The sequence below is a fragment of the Nipponia nippon genome, unplaced genomic scaffold (assembly GCF_047370975.1).
Source record: "Nipponia nippon isolate SJK-2023a ecotype South Korea unplaced genomic scaffold, ASM4737097v1 scaffold_8, whole genome shotgun sequence".
Classification (NCBI taxonomy): Eukaryota; Metazoa; Chordata; class Aves; order Pelecaniformes; family Threskiornithidae; genus Nipponia; species Nipponia nippon.
Genome location: NW_028262402.1, coordinates 25,402,357 through 25,420,815, shown reverse-complemented (window position 1 = coordinate 25,420,815; position 18,459 = coordinate 25,402,357). Strand labels below are relative to the sequence as shown.

Sequence of the window (18,459 nt, the reverse complement as noted above, 5' to 3'; positions counted from 1 at the left end):
GACACCCACTTGTCAGAGAACAGAAAATACATATAAGTTAGAGCATGAAGATAAAGAAATTCTCTCCTGTGAATAAACTTACTTTATGTAAGAGAAATATGGCAACACTTTTTCTATTATTTTTAAATAAACACTCTTAGAATCTCATCTGAATGATCCACGTGATGCTGATTAATGCACCCATATAACGAAGGAGAAAGATTTCAATCGTTTTGCCCCAAATTCAGAGAATCATAGAATCGTTAAGGTTGGAAAAGACCCTTAAGATCATCAAGTCCAACCGTTAATCTAGCACTGCGAAGTCCACCATTAAACCATGTCCTTGAGCACCACGTCTACCCGTCTTTTAAATACCTCCAGTGATGGAGACTCAAACACTTCCCTCAGCAGCCTGTTCCAATGCCTGACTACCCTTTCGGTGAAGAATTTTTTCCTAATATACAACTTAAAACCTCCCCTGGCGCAGCTTGAGGCTGTTTCCTCTCATCCTATCCCTTGTTACTTGGGAGAAGAGACAGACCCCCACCTCACTACAACCTCCTTTCAGGTAGTTGTAGAGAGCAATAAGGTCTCCCCTCAGCCTCCTCTTCTCCAAACTAAACGACCCCAGATCCCTCAGCTGCTCCTCATAGGACTTGTTCTCTAGACCCTTCACCAGCTTCGTTGCCCTTCTTTGGACAAGCTCCAGTACCTCAATGTCCTTCTTGTAGTGAGGGGCCCAAAACTGAACACAGTCGTCGAGGTGCGGCCTCACCAGTGCCGAGTACAGGGGCACTATCACCTCCCTGGTCCTGCTGGCCACACTATTCCTGATATAAGATTCACATCTAAGATACAAAATTCACATCTAAGAGCTCCGTTTTATAGCATAACACTGGGTATTTCTGCATTCTTATTCTTCAAGCTGATGGAAAACCCCAAAATTAAAGACCTTCACAAAAATCTAGTTTGCCATAGAAGGCTGTGCAAATACTGAAAAAAACCCCCACATCATCATAGAGAATATCAATGTAATTTACTGATTCTTCTCTAGTGCAGTCTTGCTATTAAATGATCCCCCTTGTGGTAAAAACTTTAGTTAGGAAAGGAAAGGGCTGTGTGCAAAGGAACTTGTGACATCTGTCCTCCAACTTATGTTTGCATAAAAATGGTAAATTTTTATAACAAATACAGTTAACTCTTAAAAATCCATGTATTTGTTATTGAGGAAATTGATATTGTTCCAAAAATAAACATGTGTAAAAAGCCTGTTAACATTTTTCCTTCAATTACTAACTCTAGGTACCATCAACACATAAAGGTAAGAAAGCAATAAAATCATTATTTCATAAGAAATTTATAGTATTTTTGTGCACAGCTGTTGATTTATATAAGTGGACTTTATACTGCTAGGCAACATGATTAATATACCAGAAAAGACGGTAAAAAGTAGGTCAGTGATATAGGACAATGGTTCTTCAACTCAACTCGCCTCCCTGCCTCCAACGTGAAGCATAACATTCATTCTTCATATTTTGGAGCACTAAATAACACTGTAACTAGATGCAGAAGAAAAGAATTATTAGACATTATCCACCCTTGATCTTTACACAAAATTCCCATGACATCTGTAGAAATTCCACAGCTGCACAAAACAGAATAAGGTCCATGGCAAACACAGCTTTCAGGATTTGCTCTTCAGTAAATATCACAAGCTTAAGAGAGACAGCAAATGTTAACATTTTATTTGTTTTGAACATATAAAGGTTATAACTGTCTGAAACAATTCTTTTAGAGCCATCTTGTGGGGAAAATAAGCAATTTAAAACAATACATGTACTCTAACTGGTTTTCTACCAAAAAGATCAGTGTTCAGTATGACATCTTCTAGTACTCTTTTAAAAAAATAAATGTCTCAGTCACACTGTAAACTTTATACAACATTGTTTAAACCACTGGAACATGAAGGAAGTGCCTTTATAAACAATCGTGTTAAAAGATTGGTTCTAGATAGAAAAAAAAATATTTATATCATTAAGTTAAAGATGCTATTTTTCTGAAGAATGCTTTTAGTCCAGATTCCATTCAAACTCCACCCAACTGCAGCCCACAAAAAAGCACAAAAACCTAGAGAAGCTGAGGTTTCTTTCAGAGCTCACTTGGCCAAATGAGTAAATCAGATGGAATTATTCAATCTAACTATAGTGGGGTAAAAATAAAAAAAAAAAACCCAAAATAAATCTAAATACAGTAGTAGATTCAGTACTCAAAGCTGAAAAGCTTTTGTTCTTTAACATCCTTAATTTATTTAAGGTTTTGGTAATCTGCTAGAAGGACTTTACACAGTTGTTTATAAAGAACTCATTAAATGACAGTTTTCTGTTTGTGTACACTTAAGTGAAGTACAGGGTTGGGCAGTCAATTTCGGAATAATCGAAAGTCATGATGCAGGCTTCAGCTACCTAGAGCAATCAAACATCAGCTGCTGTTTGATCTATGTGTCTTGTCTACGAAGCAAAACACTTAAATTTTATCCTAGAGAACAAAAGCGCACATGTAGTCCATATATCTTACTCGGTTTTAACCTATGCCCTATTAAAATACTTCATTTACATGGAACATTAAAACATATCACATCACATTTATCCAATATGTAATTATCTTCTATTAACACAAAAGTAAAATAGAAGATCACAGAACGCTGTTACAAAGTGCACAATCAAGAGGTGTCACAGAAACACGCACTTTTTGGAGCTGTTACAATCAGCGTATAGTACAGACTAGCAGGCACCTCTGTTAATTTTTGCTTTTTAAATAAATAAGAAATTGGACAACAAAAGGGTCCTATGGTACCCAAAGCCTCTGACAGCTGTAACTAAACAGAACATACTGGCACCCAGATGTATAACCAGACAATTTTGCTAAGGCAAGCATGAGTATGTCAATTTTTAATTTTATGCTTCTACCAAACTTTGAGTGAAAGAAGGTGTACATGTGCGCTTACAGCATTCCTTCCTTCTTAAAGATGACAATGAGATCTGCTTCCTCCACATCCTCTTTAAACTTTGGAAAGAAGCCCTGACTCAGGGGCACTCGCCTTAATGAGATTCTGGATTTCTTTGAATTTTGGATGTTCTTTATCAGCTACCAGTTGGAGCAAAATAGCTTCGCTAGTAGTAACTATAATTCCAGTACGAGCAAGACGCTGAAAGAGAAAAGAGCAGAGGGAGAATAACGTGAGATACTTGCAAATGTGAATGAGTATATGTTTTGTAAAAAAGATGGATGGTATTTTCAAAAACATCTCCTATTAACAAAGCATTGCTAGTTCCATTCCAGCATTTCTTAGCAGTGCCATTTATAAAGCTAGGAAGGGAAGTGACTTTTTAGACTTTACTGAGGAAAAAGGATGCCCTGGATTACAAATAAGGCTTCCTACTTGGACTGGATTCATTCCCCATGTCAGATTTAATACGCAGAAGACCCACCCCTCTTATATTAACAACCCTTTCCCCTTGCATGGTCCTGAGGATAGCTTTCTTCACTCTCATGCAGATTTGAAAGGCCTGGGGAAAAAGAAAATAGCAAGGTCCAAGCTAAAGGCATTAAGCAAGAAACTTAATTGTAACAATTTCTGTTTCAGGGCCTGTTATTGTCTAGTACTTCGCTCTTTGGACTACACTGTGCACTAGTACTAATAATCTCAGGAGACAGAATGAAAAGCTTTTCTACAGACCTTATAAATCACACTGGCACAACAGCAGCTCCTTTTAACCGACATCTTGTAACAGCCTCAGTAACTCCTGAGTTAGTTCTCACAGGCTACAGAATAAAAAGCATCGCTGCATAGAAAGCAAAACTGAAAGATGTCTGCTAGATCTTGTAAGCGTGCAACTAAACAGAGCAATGCTTCACGTAGCCCAAGCCACAGGACTTACTGCAAAGTTCTAAGACTATGGTTGTTGCCTACGTATCAATATTATCTTTAAGTAAAGGCTGACCACCCCATACCCCCATCAGCTTCCCAGCAATCATACAGATGCTTTGGCAGTAAAACTCTTCATGGATCCAGCTTTCCCTCCATCATCCTCTACTCAGCTGCATGCTCCACCAAATCTAACAGGGTCCTGAATGAGCCAAGGGAGGGCAAGAGACAGAAAATACAGATACATACGCCTTCAGACAGGTTTCAATTGTAATTACTAAAGGAAAGAGAAGCTCCAGACTTTCTAGGGCAGACATAGATCACTGCTGTTTAATTGTTCAATTACAAAGCAATTGATGGGGGAAAGTTACTAATTTTAGGGGACTGGTAAAGTATATGTAACTACAGTCTATATGATGAAAAACTAACTAGGCTAGATTTACTCAAGTCAATGCTTCCTGCTTGCAATAATAGCAGTGAGCTTTGCGATATTCTTAAGTTGAAACAAACCAGATAGCTTCCCCAACTCTCCTATTCTGTACAACAACACATTTGTTTAAACCACATACACATACAAAAGAGAAAAATAGGAAAATCAAAATGAAATATTATGGCAATGTTTTCAAGATACACTTCTCCAGGAATAAAAAGTTTTTGCTTTTAACTAGTACGGATGAGAGAAAAACCAGACTGTTAAAGAACCTTTTCCTCTGAGAAATGTTGCTTGAAAAAAGAGAATGTCTTCTCTTTAGAAGTAAAACATACATGTCAAAGGGGCTGGCATCGGCTTACACTCTGCTTCTAGGACTAAGTGTAATTTATATAGTTTTGAGATTAATAGGAATGAAGAGATGTATGGGCTAAGCATACTGGATGATTTTCAAGGAGAGAAAAAGTTTTCTTAGAACACAGTCTTTCAGACGAAGGGAAGCAGCAAGCATGTGTTGCCTCCACACCGCAGGAACAAGTAGAACAAATGCAGAACAGGAAAGAAATCCAGCAGGAACAGACTAAACTGTCTCAATCTAAGACCAAGCAGTGACACAAGACATCTTCATCAGATAGGGCAGAGATTCAGAACAGCCGCAACCTTGGCCAGTTGGGTTGAATTATTTATCAATGGAAATTTAGAGGTTTTTTTGGCTTCTGGGGTTTTTTTTTTAATTGCAAGTTTTTGTCTGCTGTCATTTTTAAGCGCACAACAGAAGTGGAGACAACAACTCTTTAGGGTCATCCAGGCAGACATGAAAGCTTTGGCTATCAATTAATTCAAACTGCACTTCCTTCTACGCCTGTTCAGATATTGGCATGTCTGTTATCAGCACCATCAAAACACATGCTATGTGAGGGGAAATGTGGAGAACTGAAGGGGCGGGTGAGACCAGAGGGGATTTATTTGAGGCTGCTGAGGAAGGTGGTTGCTGTCACTGCAGGGTCACTCTATCACCCTTGAAAGGTCACTGTGAACAGAGGAGGGCTGCATTACTGGGAAAAGGTGAATGTTACACCCATCTTCCCAGAAAGGTAAGGAGAAGTATCCAGGGAACCTGGATCAGTGAACCTCACCTCAGCTCACCACTATGGAGCAAGTTTGCACAAGAGACAATGTCAGACTCACTAATTAAAACAGTGTGACCAGGCACTGTCAGCTGTATATTGAGACTAAAGCACGATTACCCAATGCTTTAGTATTTTACCAACTCCCCTAAGAAACGTATTGCCATGGTCAATCAAGATTCCTGACGTGCCCAGCACATATGTCCCTTTCTCCTGGTCTCCTGCTCCCAAGCATGCCCACCTCTTGCCCACTCTAGCCCACAGCCCTCGGTAGCATTTTTAAGAGGCTCCACAGCAAAAAAGGAGACAATGTTGGCATGCACGGCCACAGAGGAGGAGAAGTTACTGCCATATAACTGGCTAGCTCATCACAGCAAGCCAGCAAATGTTCCCTGAATCGTATTTTAACGACGACTACCTAAGGGACCACAGCAAAACGTTTTCTTTGTGCTTAGTGAGAAAACATTGCAAAGATATATTAAAAAGTTACCTAAAACTGACAAATTTGCCTGGATTACAGCTTTTGCAACCAACCATGCTTTTAAGATGATTAATAGCTTTTTGACTAGAAAGAAAAGCAAAGCTAGCTAGTCACTGCTTTAACCTTTATTACACTGAACCAACTTCTGTGCTTGCAGACAGTGTAAATGATAATCAAATGTACAAAGACATACACAATAAGGCAAACAGATTTCAGTTTTGCTATATTTGTTTTGGTTACTGCTGCTGCACCACATTGACTTGGGAAGTCCATGATTTCAGTCATTCCTGCATGCTGTGTGCTTCACTAGGCTTTACATGACAGACATTAAGGTTCCACTTAATCAAAGTCATGCGTTTCATCAAACGCTATATGCTGGTGATTTCCCTTTAGCCTTTAATTCTCTTATTTATGAGAAGCAGAAGAAATTAAAAGTCTTCTCCAATTCTGTGAAAAAAGTATAAAATGCTGTAGTTATTATTAGTTTCAATTACCAAATAATTGCTAGGGCCTGAGGCAAAGAATGCAATACTTAACGTATATATCAGGTTTTGATTTCCAACAGTGATGCCTGTAGGCAAGTTAGAGTACGCTATCAGAAAATCATTGGCATGAATTTGCCAACGCAGAGTTGTATGTGCTTTTAAATCTTCTTGTTAAATTTATCTCCACTTTCTCAACATTTAGTTAGACTAAGCTCCTGGTGCGGGGGGGAGTCTTTACTATAATCACAGAATCTTGAGATTAAGCTTTAATTTGCATTGATGAGGAAGAGCAGATGAAAGGATAGACATACAAGAACGAGCTTTGAACAGGATCACTTACTACATTCCATTGCATTTCAAGGAATATCAACAGCAGAACAAATACTGTTTGGAACAACAAAACCAAAAGCTCTGTAGCACTTTTACTCTGCTGTACAGATAATACTCCATAAGAAAATATCCTAAAATGCTAACGGTTACACAGAGTAGATCGCACGAAACAGTCACTTTTAAAACCCAAGCGTCCCAAACTGGCTTCCACATATTAAATCATAATTCAGGGAGGAAAAATATGGCAGTAATCCTTCTCCATCCTGGAAGCCATCCTGAGAATCAGAGCATTCACCTCTTCTCAAGTCTACATTTGTCCACTGCTTACTGTCCTTAGAAATTCCTTGTTAGCTTACAATAAGCAGGGAAATTAACATACAAACCCAAGGTGGAGAAAGCCTTGACTAAGAAACTTACTTCAAGAGCAAACATTCTGTCCATCATGCTTCTTGATGAGGTGGCATCAGCTACAATATGAACTTCCAGACCTCTGCCAATTAATTCCAATGCTGTTTGCTGGATGCAGACATGAGTCTACAAGGGAGAAATCAAAGGCAAAAAATGCACCAACAAACAATTACTACAAAACATGAGTAGCGCAATGCCAAATTAGAGTACATAATTAATTAGGGTTCAAACATGTATTTTTCTACCCCTGACATTACTAGGGAACTCACCGTGGGTTTTAAATGTCAACCAAGCTTGAGACAAGAGCCTGTAGTTTACAAATATCTCATTTCAAATTTTATTATGAGATAATATTAAAGATAAATAACACAAAAGTAATTTAATCTGTAGAGGATATCTGAGCTCTAAGCAATAAAAATTGACTTTTTTTCTAATTAGAGAAAGCAATGCTTCATACTATTGTGTGCCAACAGATATTACCATAAAACAGTACAAGAATGGCAAGGCACATACTTCTACTCCAAATAGGACAACGCTGCGGACTCCAGGGATCTCTGCTAATGCTGCTTCGACTTCTGGCAACACCATTGAAAATTTTGTTTTGGGAAGCACGAGTTTAGCTCCTGTTAAATCAATCTCTTGCACAGTGCTGCCAAGACCTTTGGGATACTGTTCAGTTACAATAACTGGAATTCCTAGGAGCCGTGCACCTTGGAGCTGCAAGGGGGCAGAGAGGAAAGTGTACAAGAAAAGAAATTATTAAAGAATGATAATAGCAAAGACATTGTTAATACCTGAAACTGAATAACCAGTAAACTGGCTGTGTATAAAATAATAATATACATGTGTTATCAAAACTCGCTACAAGAAAAAAAAGCAAAAACCATACCAGTCGCTGGCCCACGCTGATGATATCACCAAAGTACTTGATGGCAGGCCGGAATCGCTCTTGCATATCACAACAGAAAAACACAGTGCTTGAGGGTGTCAGGTTGCCCAAAGTAGTCATCTGGAAAACAAAATAATGTTTTCCGTGGCAGTGAAGACCCTTTCAGAAAGGCAGCAGAATGAAAAAGAGTCTGCAATGCCTCTGCCATCTAAACAGCTGTGTGTTACTTTAAGTCAAAATAGGGGAAAGGTTTTTCAAGCCCGATTTTGGTATGTTTCTAAATTCAAATGAACAGCTGATACTGAGCAGTACAGCACAGTCATCAATAGGTAATCAAGATTTTATTAGGTGGGAGACACAAGTTAATGTAAATGTGCATGGAAACTTCTGAACCCTGAAGGGGGGCAGAGGAGCATACTGCCTAAAGTACTGTGAAAAAAAATAAAAAGTACCAACAGCAAAATTACATTCCTCAAATTCATTTTTAAATCCACAACTCTTTGAACTGATACAAAATCAGGATAAATTAAAGTTACAAAAAAGAGTCAGACTTCCACTTGCTTTTCATATTGTATGTACGCATATTTTCAATAGTTTTATTGTGTACTCAGTTTGTTTTGTCTATGACATCTTTTAGCTCAAGTCTGATGAAAATCCAAAGGCTAGAACAAAAGCAGAGAAGCTTGTCAGTATTATGATCAGAAATTGAACTGAATACATTTTAATAACAATAATCTCCCAGATTTTCCCTCGTACAAGCTACCACGTGGGGCAGAAGTGGGAGTAAGAAAACAGATATCAAAGATTGCATTTTCTCACCCTTTGAGAGTGCTTTGTATTTGTATGAAATTACTTGCACTACCTGCAGAAGCAGAGGCTAAGGCTTCAGCAGGAGGCTACAGAGAAAGAAAGCAGCTACATACTACTATTTAGTTGTAAGGCAACTCAAGAGAAATTACATCCATTCAGGAGCTTTTCAGCAGACTGATAAATTGAATAAACTGCTTCTGGGAAGTAGCTATTAATTGTATACACTTCATTTTCTGCAAACTGAGGTTGTGATGTTTTAAACTAAAACAAAATTACAAAATCTGTTAAACAGTGTGTTTTGGAAGAGCAGGGATGTATTGGGTTTATGTGGCAATGTTTTCGTAGCAGGGGGAGGCTGCAGGGTGGCTTTTGTGAGAACATGCCAGAAGCTGCCCCATGTTGGACAGAGCCAGTGCCAGCCGGCTCCAAGTCAGATCTGCTGCTGACCAAAACTGAGCCCATTGGTGATGCTGGTGGCACCTCCATGATAAGATATTTAAGAAAGGGTAAAAAAAACACTGTGCAACAGCAGCTGGGAGAGAGGAGTGAGAGCGTGTGAGAGGAACAACTCTGCAGACACCAAGGTCAGTGAGGAAGGAGGGGGAGGAGGTGCTCCAGACGCTGGAGCAGAGATTCCCCTGCAGCCCGTGGTGAAGACCATGGTGAGGCAGGCTGTCCCCCTGCAGCCCATGGACATCCATGGTGGAACAGATATTCACTTGCAGCCCATGGAGGACCCCACACCAGAGCAGGTGGATGCACCTGAAGGAGGCTATGACCCCATGAGAAGCCCATGCTGGAGTAGACTTTTGGCAGGACCTGTGGCCCCATGGAGAGGAGCCCATGCTGGAGCAGGTCTTCTGGCAGGAACTGTGACGCATGCTGGAGCAGTCTATTGCTGAAGGACTGTACCCCGTGGAAAGGACCCACACTGGAGCAGTTGGTGAAGAACTACAGCCTGTGGGAAGGACTCACACTGGAGAAGTTCGTGAAGGACTGTCTCTTGTGGGAGGGAGCCCACACTGGAGCAGGGGAGGAGTGTGAGGAGGAAGGACTGGGAGAGACAAAGTGTTATGAATTGACCGCAACCTCCATTCCCTGCCCCACCTGCACTGCTTGCAGGGAGGAGGTAGAGAAGTCAGAAGTGAAGCCGAGCCTGGGAAGAAGGGAGGGGTGAGGGGAAGGTGTTTTTACATTTGTTCTTATTTCTCATTCTTCTAGTCTGTGATTGATTGGCAATAAATTAAATTAATTTCCCCAAGTTGAGTCTGTTTTGCCTGTGTCGGTAATTGGTAAGTGATCTCCCTGCCCTCATCTTGACCGACGAGTTTTTTGTCATATTTTCTCTCCCTGCCCTGTTGAGGAGGGGGAGAGATGGAGCAGCTTGGTGGGTACTTGGCAGCCAGCCAAGGTCAACTTGCCACAAAGGAATTGGGAATCCTTAAATATTAGTCCCAAATCTTTCATTGATTCACCATGTCTCCTGAGTAAAACACTTTTGATCTCAGTTTCCAAGGCTAAAAAACTACAGTAATGGCCACACTCAACCATACCAAATAGGCTGTTCAAACTGTTATGAAAATTACTTGTGTGCTATAATAGCAAACGCTAAATTCCCACACGTCTCGGTTTCAGTACACTGCTACTTCCAAAAGAGCAAATGTTCATAACCGTAGTTCCTCCAGTCCTCGTAGGCGAAACAGCAGTATTATTAATACAAGCAGTTATGAAGGCAAATGTACTAACAACCATAAAGCAGATGCTCTAACTCTGGACCCACTGATGCCACGGGAAGACAGAAGAGCATCACAACACGCATCAGGGAAATCTTTTTCACTAGGAAGGTACAGCTGCACTGAAACTGGTTACCATGGGTGGTGGGATCTCCATCCTCAGAGGTTTTCAGCATTCAGCAAAGTGACAGCTGATTTGATCAAGAATTGGCTTTGCATAGGAGTTAGGGAAGGCAGCCTCTAGATACCTCTCCCAAACGACACTTCTGCGATTCTACACCATGGAATAAATGAGGCCTGGGACCAAGAATGCTGGAAAATAAAACTAAATATTGAATAACCGCCTGGTTTTTGACCACCATCCACGTGCTTGAGCAATGCAGAAGCCAGTTGGTGGGAAGTACTAACATACAGTTCAACACCACAGTGAGCACCTATCGTGACCCATTCTAACTCTGCCACTTACTACCATCAGAGCAGTCAATCATGACATTTAACTTTCCTATTGCTCAGCAGCAAAAATAGAGTAATTGGAATAGAAAATATTTATAAGTATGCCTCCTACTCAGAAAATGTGTCATTTTGCCTTGGCATTTATATGACAAGCAAAGACCAGTATTTTTCTTCTATAAATCATTCCACCACTTTGATTTTTTTAAGATCATTTTGAACTACTGAAAACCATCACGGATTGTAGAGTGATCTACTTGGAATTAGTCTACTGCCTTAGTATACACCTTCCTATACCAAGGCAGTGGATGGCACTACCATCCTTAGCAGAGGAACAAGTATGAATAGACTAGGAAGGCCTTCAAGAAGCTGCATAGTCTGCCTCTACAGAAGGATCAATCAAATGCAAATATTCTTCACAGATACCTACGCTGGTCTGATCCCTCAGCAATACACAATTTACAGAGCTCCTATACAATCCATCCCTCAGCTCTGTTATCTTTACCTTGCAGTATTTTCTCACCCACAGCTCCTTTGTTGCCATTTAAAAGCATTATTTCCATTTCTCTCCATGGTGGATTTGAAACACAAGAGCATTACCATCCTCCTTCACGTGCATAACCATGCACAAACACCTATCATCATACCTCAAGACTCAGATCTGGTCTCCCTTTAGTCCTTCCCCTCCCCCCACTTATTCTGAAACATATCTAATACTTTCAGTCTTTCCTCCACAACTCAAATCATTTTCATTGCCCTCCCTGGGGTGCTTTTCAAACTGCAGTCTACAGTGAGGCACCCAATACTACTGTAACAGCAGTATTTCTCTGCCCATAATACTTTGCAGCACTAGGAGAGCCCCAGAGAAGATCAGTCAATTCACAGACCTTGCAGGCCCTGTTCAATTTGTACTTTCCAGTATGCTATTTGCTCTTTACATAATTGATGATACTTAGACTCCTGAGATGCATTTTAACCTCAAAATTATCCCTTGAATTCTCCCTCATCTTTTATTTGCTTCTCTGATTATTTCTGCCTTAGCATAGGAATTATATCTACCTTTGTTTCTTCCATTTTTGAACAGCATCTTATTTCACCTTGTTTCTCCAACTTGTCACGAAAAGCCTGAATTCCACTCTCTCAGATGCTTGCAGCTCCTCCCAGCTTGGCACCTTCTGCAAAAACAGTATTTGCCCTAAATTTCGGCAATGACATAGACGACAGAATATTTACAAACAGTAGATTCGCAACAATATTATTCTGATTTGACAGTGAAGCACAGAAGAAAACCGACTGTCTTTCCAGCCAGGGAGCATCCTCATTACAGACTTCCACTGAATCCATAATCCCATGTTTTTATGACAAACATCACAGGGAGCTGGAGCAAAAGCCTTACATCTGCTTTCCTCTATTATCAAGTTAGTTTAATATGATTTAATTTATGCCTTCAGTTTAATACCAGTGGCACTCTAAAATAAAGTCAGGTCAACTATATATTTGCTAAATAAAAGCTTTTACAAAATCTAACACAAATAACTCCTATATTGATTTTCATATTCATTTCTGATTAACTTGCAGTCTGAATCGAACCATGCAACATGCGGCAGAACAAGAAGAAACGAGCAGAAATAAGTGGCAAGATCAAAAAATCAACACTTGCTCGTGTTACTTGGAATAGCAGATGTGGGAAGCACAGAGTGCACCAGAAAGCAGTTTGAAATTAAGTTTCATCAATAGTAGCTAATGCAGTCCATAAATAAATTCACAGAAGTATCTGCTACGTATAAAGGAAAGTTTCTGTTTACTGGTTCTTCAATGTGCCACATAAATCCTACCACTCACTTGCTCTCAAAGCCGTCCTCCCCTTCCACGGCCACACTGCGTCAGGGACATGGGACACCTCCACCTTGCACATCCCCTGACAGCAAAAACCATGACTGCCTGCACCGCTCCAGCACCGCACCCTACCAGCAAGCTAGAGTGGGGGCAAACCTACACCCAAACATCAAATCCTGGAGCAGCACACCAGCACTTGTTTGCTTTCACTCCAGGGAGAGGCAGGCTGGGCAAGGATGGTGAGCCACTGCAGCCACACAGTACCTGTCCCAATCCACCCCGAATATAACATCTACTCAGCCACAGTATCCTTCAACAACCTAAATTTAAAAGAAAAAACAAACAACAAAAAACCCCAAATCACTTGAAGTTCCCCACACAGTATATAAGCTTTTCCACTTGTTTTGCTTCACCTCTCTCAGTCAGTCACCAGGACTTTCTTCCCTCCAGCTGGAAGTTATCCACAGCACAACCAGAATAGGTACCTCCGATGCGCACGTAACCTGATGCAGCTCTTTTACCCAGCTAGAGAAGTCATCTCTAGGACCTTGTCCAGACCAGGATTTAAAGGTATGCTGTCGCGAGTTTCATACAGCTTTAAATCCTGCTCTAGAAAAGACTTAGGTGGGAAAGGACAGGTGTTTTTTCACACCTATTTAATCTCTGCCGATTATTATTAATCATACAAAATGTGACTGTGATGAAGTACTGTAATTACAGAATCAGCTTTACAAAAATATTCACATATACTGGCTCTTTATCTGTACTTTCCCTGTTCAAAATTCAGGGAACCATTATACATACAAAATGCAATTTTCCCCCAGTATTTGTAATGAACAAGAAAACGGAAGCAGAGAAATAATCCCACGTGACATCACTAGTCACCTCATAAATCTCTTGACAAGGTTACCCACTAAAAGGACAGAGCGGAGGACCTCCCAGCCTTGGTATTTCAAGGATGGCATAAAAAGACAACAACAAAAAGATGACTAGCATATTTTCTTCTCCTTTATTTCTAAAAGGAAATCTGTAACATTCAGTTTTACTTTGCTGCATATCTTTCAAAGAAAAAAAAAATTGAAGAAATTCCATTTAACGTATTTCAAGGGACAAATAGATTGCAAGTGGTTCAACTTAGGAATATAAATATTTATTTTATGCTAAGCCAAAGTGCAGCTTTTTATATGCAATTCAGCATTTAAAAAGGACAGATTTAGTTAGATAAGCACATGATGTTCATATAATTAAGACAGTACAAAATTCTTGATCAAAATCTAAAATGATCAAAATGCTTGCTGAGGAGTAAAGATACAGAAACAAGGAGTCTGGATTTGAAGAAACCTCTCTTTCAATATTTTCAGGCCTTTTTCTCCCTTCTTTAAGGTTCCAAGCGCTGCTTTTTAAAAAATGTATTTATTTAGAAACATTGTATTTAATTATAGCACAAATGTATCGCAATTTATAATTGTACCTTTGGGAAAAAAAAAAAAAAGGCAAATAACTCCTCTCACCTGACTCATATCCTGCAATTTATGCTTTGGCTTTTCCTGGTCTTCAGAAAACGGACTTAGGCTCCTGAGTTACTTACATCTATTTCCAAAGCATCTGAATGTAGCAATATTAGATATGTGTAAAAAGAGTGAAAATCTGTGTATAAATAGTTCTATTTTATTTACCTTCTCTTTCAGCAACAATTAAGCATCATTCTGCAAGCAGCTTTCTGCAAGAAAGAGACACCTGAGACACTAACGTGTCTTTAAAAAAAAACAGCCTGAAGTAGAGGTGCTCTATGCAATGTTTTCAATAATAATTTTACCCTTTTAGCTCTAGCACCTTAAGGTTACGAGTTTGTAAACACAGAGCACAAGTACTGCTGAAAAGAAGTCACCTTGAAGTTATGACAGCGACGGTGAAATAGCCTCTCTCGAGCACATATTTGAATGCTGCCTGAACTCCTCTATTACATGGCTGTAGCAAGCATAGCTGTCTTGTCTTCTGGTACCTCCAAAGTGTTTTTCCTTACTGCTTCTCTCCTCCAAAGGCAGCTATGAAAGTTACAGCAAAACATAATAGTTTTAGTAGCACGATTTAACTGCATTTAGAGTTAGAAGAGGTTAAAGTGGTCCTGCATTCCCCCACCCCAACTATAAATATTATTCTGTTAAAACTTTTAAAACCCGTAAAATCCATGAAAAGCAGACGTTTCCTTTCTGCTAGCACTCACTCCCTCAAGTTGCAAGCAAATGACCTCCTCATCAGCTGGGAGAGGCCAAAGGAAAAGTCCCTCCTCACTGCAAGTCTGTGGTTGAGGAGTTTTGAGAGCAGCAGCCAGGCTGAACATCAGGGTTTACTGCATCCCACCGGCCTGCCTGGCACTGGGTGGCCATTAAAAGTGGCTGTTTTGCACCAGGACAGCTGAACCAAACAAATGTACATATATGAGCACAGTACAAAGGCACAAACATGACTGCAGAGCAAATGTCCCTGTGCAGATCGAGCCTTGAATTCAGCTGCGTGGAGTGGCTTTCCGAGGGCAGCATATGGTGATTTCTCCGTGAGATTACTGCCCCCTTCAACTGCAGGGACAGGAGATTGAAACAGCCCAGTCAAACACTATTTGGTGCTGACATTTCTTAAGGTACTGCAACAAAAGGCATCCTTCCATGACAGGTCTGCACAGGAATCAAAATGGGAGGATATCATTTCAGAGCTCACGGGTACTACCACCCTAGGAGTTAAAATGCCATCCCTAACTAAATGCATACAGATATTTTATAAAGCACACACATAAAAATACCAAAATTATTGTCTAGGGATACTGATGTCTGTGAATCTTAACTTTAAACCAAATATATATTTCCAAATATGCAAGTCTAATCAAATCAGTGAGCAAAGGTTGTCCTTCTTGAAAGACACATTCAAAATGGCATTTCAACTGACTATGCCACATGCAGACTTGACAAGCCTATGTCAGGTGTAACTGCAGATAAAACATCGGGGCAGGGAGGAAGGGCACACAATAGTGGTAGTGCATAAATCAACGTGGGGAAAGAAAGTATAATCTTCCCATCAGTAAATCCTAATGGTCTTAAAAAGCACAGCTGTGACTGTAACAGACCAAATGTTCCCCAAACGAGTGATCTCTGAGCACCTGCCGGTAGCTTAAGGCAAGCTGACTGACATCATTGTGATGTCTCCAGCTCATTCTCAGCTGCTGAAGCACATCAAGGAGGCAACTAAAACAATACGTAAGTACCATCCTTTTCATATCAACAGTTGCTATTGTCACGGAATTGCAATAGTAACAGTGAAAGCAGCTAATCAATTAGGCAATTAATGCATTAAATATTGGTTCTTCCTGAATCCCTGTAGTCAGTTAAATCCACATAGAGCATCTGCACCCTGGGAATGATGTATCCTTCCATGTCTCAACGCTGACCTTTTACACCAAGATGTACGTCCTGCTACGAATGCTTAGGATGCATTTATAGTTTCAGTGCAGAAGTCATCTGCAAGAGAGCAGTGATCTGCGCACACAAATAAGAAACAGAATTCTGACCTGCACCACTGTTACACGCCTGGATTACAGAAATTCAGTTTTTAAAAATCCTTGCTTGAATTAACACCCATACCAACTCTTTTTGCAAGTTGAAGAGACGACCCTTTCCAGTTTCTCTGTCTGGGCCCCCATCCATTCTGTTTCCAACACACAAAGGAGAAAGGCTTTAAACTGAATGTGATGAGTGACGAATGACAAAATGACTAATAAATGACAAAATAAGTTATTACACTAGTTTGGTCTTCTTAACCACTCTTTCTATACATAGGGCTAAGGAAAGGACAACAGACTCCAAAGGCATCCTTGATGTACAGTCTAAGCAAACACGCAACCTTGAGAGCTTATGGGTTCAAGACACTATGATTAAGCAGAGTTTACAAACAGTTTGAATTAGACTGTTTCTGGAAACATGAAGAGAAGACAAGCAATGTTTCAGGTTTTATGACACCACTTTTTCAACTTATTAGTAATGTTGGCTCAACATACTAAAACTTCTTAATTATAAGTTAAGAAGAATGTTCTGAATTAAAAAAAAACCTGTGTGTTTTGTTTGGGTTTTCTCTTTTTTTTTTTTTTTTTTTTAAAAAAGTTGACTTCTTTGATGCTGGAGAAAAGAAAAAGCAATTTTGCTTCAAGTGCAACTATTACAGCACGACTGGCACAAATCCCCAGTGTGCATAAAGGTATCTTAGCATGAAACACACGTACTGTATCCGTCTGGCAGTCTGGTTTCCTGGTTTATGGCCACAAAACTAGCGAGTTATGAACCTGTAAACCGGAAAGAGCTTTTCGGGGCAAGAAGGGATACAGACATCCCAGGGACCTACGAGCCATGAGATGGAGCTTTGGCAGAGCCCTCTTTACCGGCACACTTTGAGTTTCCACCTAGCAGCATTACCTCCGGTTAGGGCTGGGTAGCACCAGCCGCCTGTTTTAAAGGAGAAATATTGGTTATTCCAGCCATCAGGCTATTTTCCCATTCACGGGGCCAAGTAAGTTCTGACTCGCTGAAGGCAAAGCCCGGTTACCCAACGCATGTGGCGCGGAGCGCACCTGGCTCCCCGCCTTAGTAAAACAAAAGTTTCCACGGAGAAATAAGCCAAGGCGGGCTTGCGGGGCTCTGCTCACGGCTCCAGCACGCTCCGGGCTGCCCCGGCCGCCGGGGCTCCCCCGGCCGCCGCCGCCCCCCCCGTTCGCTGCCGCTTCTCCCCGGAAGGGTCCGGGGGAGGCCGGGCAACCGCCCTGGCGGCGGGACGGGGCTGCCCGCCTGCCCACGCACCCACACACCCACCCCCACGCACCCCTGCGGCGGCCGGCGCTGCCGCGCCGTCGGGTCTCACCTGTATCTGCAGCGGCACCAGGCGCACCTTGCAGCGCTCGCTGACCAGGAAGCCCTTGGGCAGGTCTATGTACTGGCTCCACTCCTCGGCGAAGAGCTGCACCACGAACTTGCGGTGCATGTCTATCTGGTCCCCGTAGAGGCTGAGGAACTTCTGGATCAGCAGCTCGTAGCCGGCGCCGTGGGGCACGCTGGAGGGCCGCGCGAAGACAGAGAAGCAGAAGAGGACGGGCACCGAGCCGCCGCCCGCCGGCGAGCAGCCCCCGCCGCCCGGAGCAGCGGCCGCCTCCGCCGCCGCCATCTTCAGGGGCAGCCGCGCCGAACCCAGCCAGCTCGCTGCGGCCCGCGCCGCCGCTCCTCCTCCTGCCGCCTCCTCCCCCCGGCCGGGCGGGCGGCGCCGGCGGCCCCCAATCCCGGCTGCGGCTGCTCCTGCTCCTCCTCCTCCTCCTTCTCGCCATGGGGCCCGGCCCTGCCCCGCGAGCCCTCGGGGGTGGGCGCGCCGCCGGGGCGCCTCCGCCGGCCGGGCACCGGCCCTCCCGCCGCCGCCGCTCCTCCTCGGAGGGCGGGTCCCTCCCCCTCAGGCGGGCGGCGGGAGGAGCAGCCCCTTACCCCAACCTCTGCCCGCCTCCGGGGAGAGCCCCGGTCCTCCGGAGAGGGGCAGCAAGGGCACGTCGCGCT

The 18,459-nt window shown here is 42.1% G+C and overlaps 1 protein-coding gene across 2 annotated transcripts; it reads right to left on the bottom strand.

Annotated features, from left to right (window-relative positions):
- Positions 1–63: 63 nt before the first annotated feature.
- On the bottom strand, positions 64–18,159 carry ISOC1 (isochorismatase domain containing 1). Of its 2 annotated transcripts, XM_087741797.1 has the most exons (6): positions 17,783–18,159; positions 8,055–8,174; positions 7,679–7,882; positions 7,175–7,291; positions 3,077–3,184; positions 64–1,538 (listed from the first exon to the last, which is right to left on the bottom strand). In XM_087741797.1, exons 1-6 carry the CDS (start codon positions 18,080–18,082, stop codon positions 1,458–1,460), a joined length of 930 nt encoding a protein of 309 aa, XP_087597923.1. In that variant the 5' UTR covers positions 18,083–18,159; the 3' UTR covers positions 64–1,457. The 2 variants fall into 2 exon arrangements, with proteins under 2 accessions (XP_087597923.1, XP_087597922.1); XM_087741796.1 differs by lacking the exon at positions 64–1,538 and having other exon boundaries at positions 1,708–3,184; positions 17,783–18,158.
- Between the last annotated feature and the right edge of the window lie 300 nt (positions 18,160–18,459).

What these genes read in the sequence shown, in the direction of transcription:
- ISOC1 (XM_087741797.1), bottom strand. Translation starts at nt 18,082, where the DNA reads ATGGCGGCGGCGGAGGCGGCCGCTGCTCCGGGCGGCGGGGGCTGCTCG. An exon ending in TTGTCCTATTTGGAGTAGAA is followed by an intron (nt 7,292 to 7,678) that starts GTATGTGCCTTG and finishes TCTCCCTTGTAG; the next exon opens with ACTCATGTCTGCATCCAGCA. An exon ending in AAATCCAGAATCTCATTAAG is followed by an intron (nt 1,539 to 3,076) that starts GCGAGTGCCCCT and finishes TTCTGCATCTAG; the next exon opens with TTACAGTGTTATTTAGTGCT.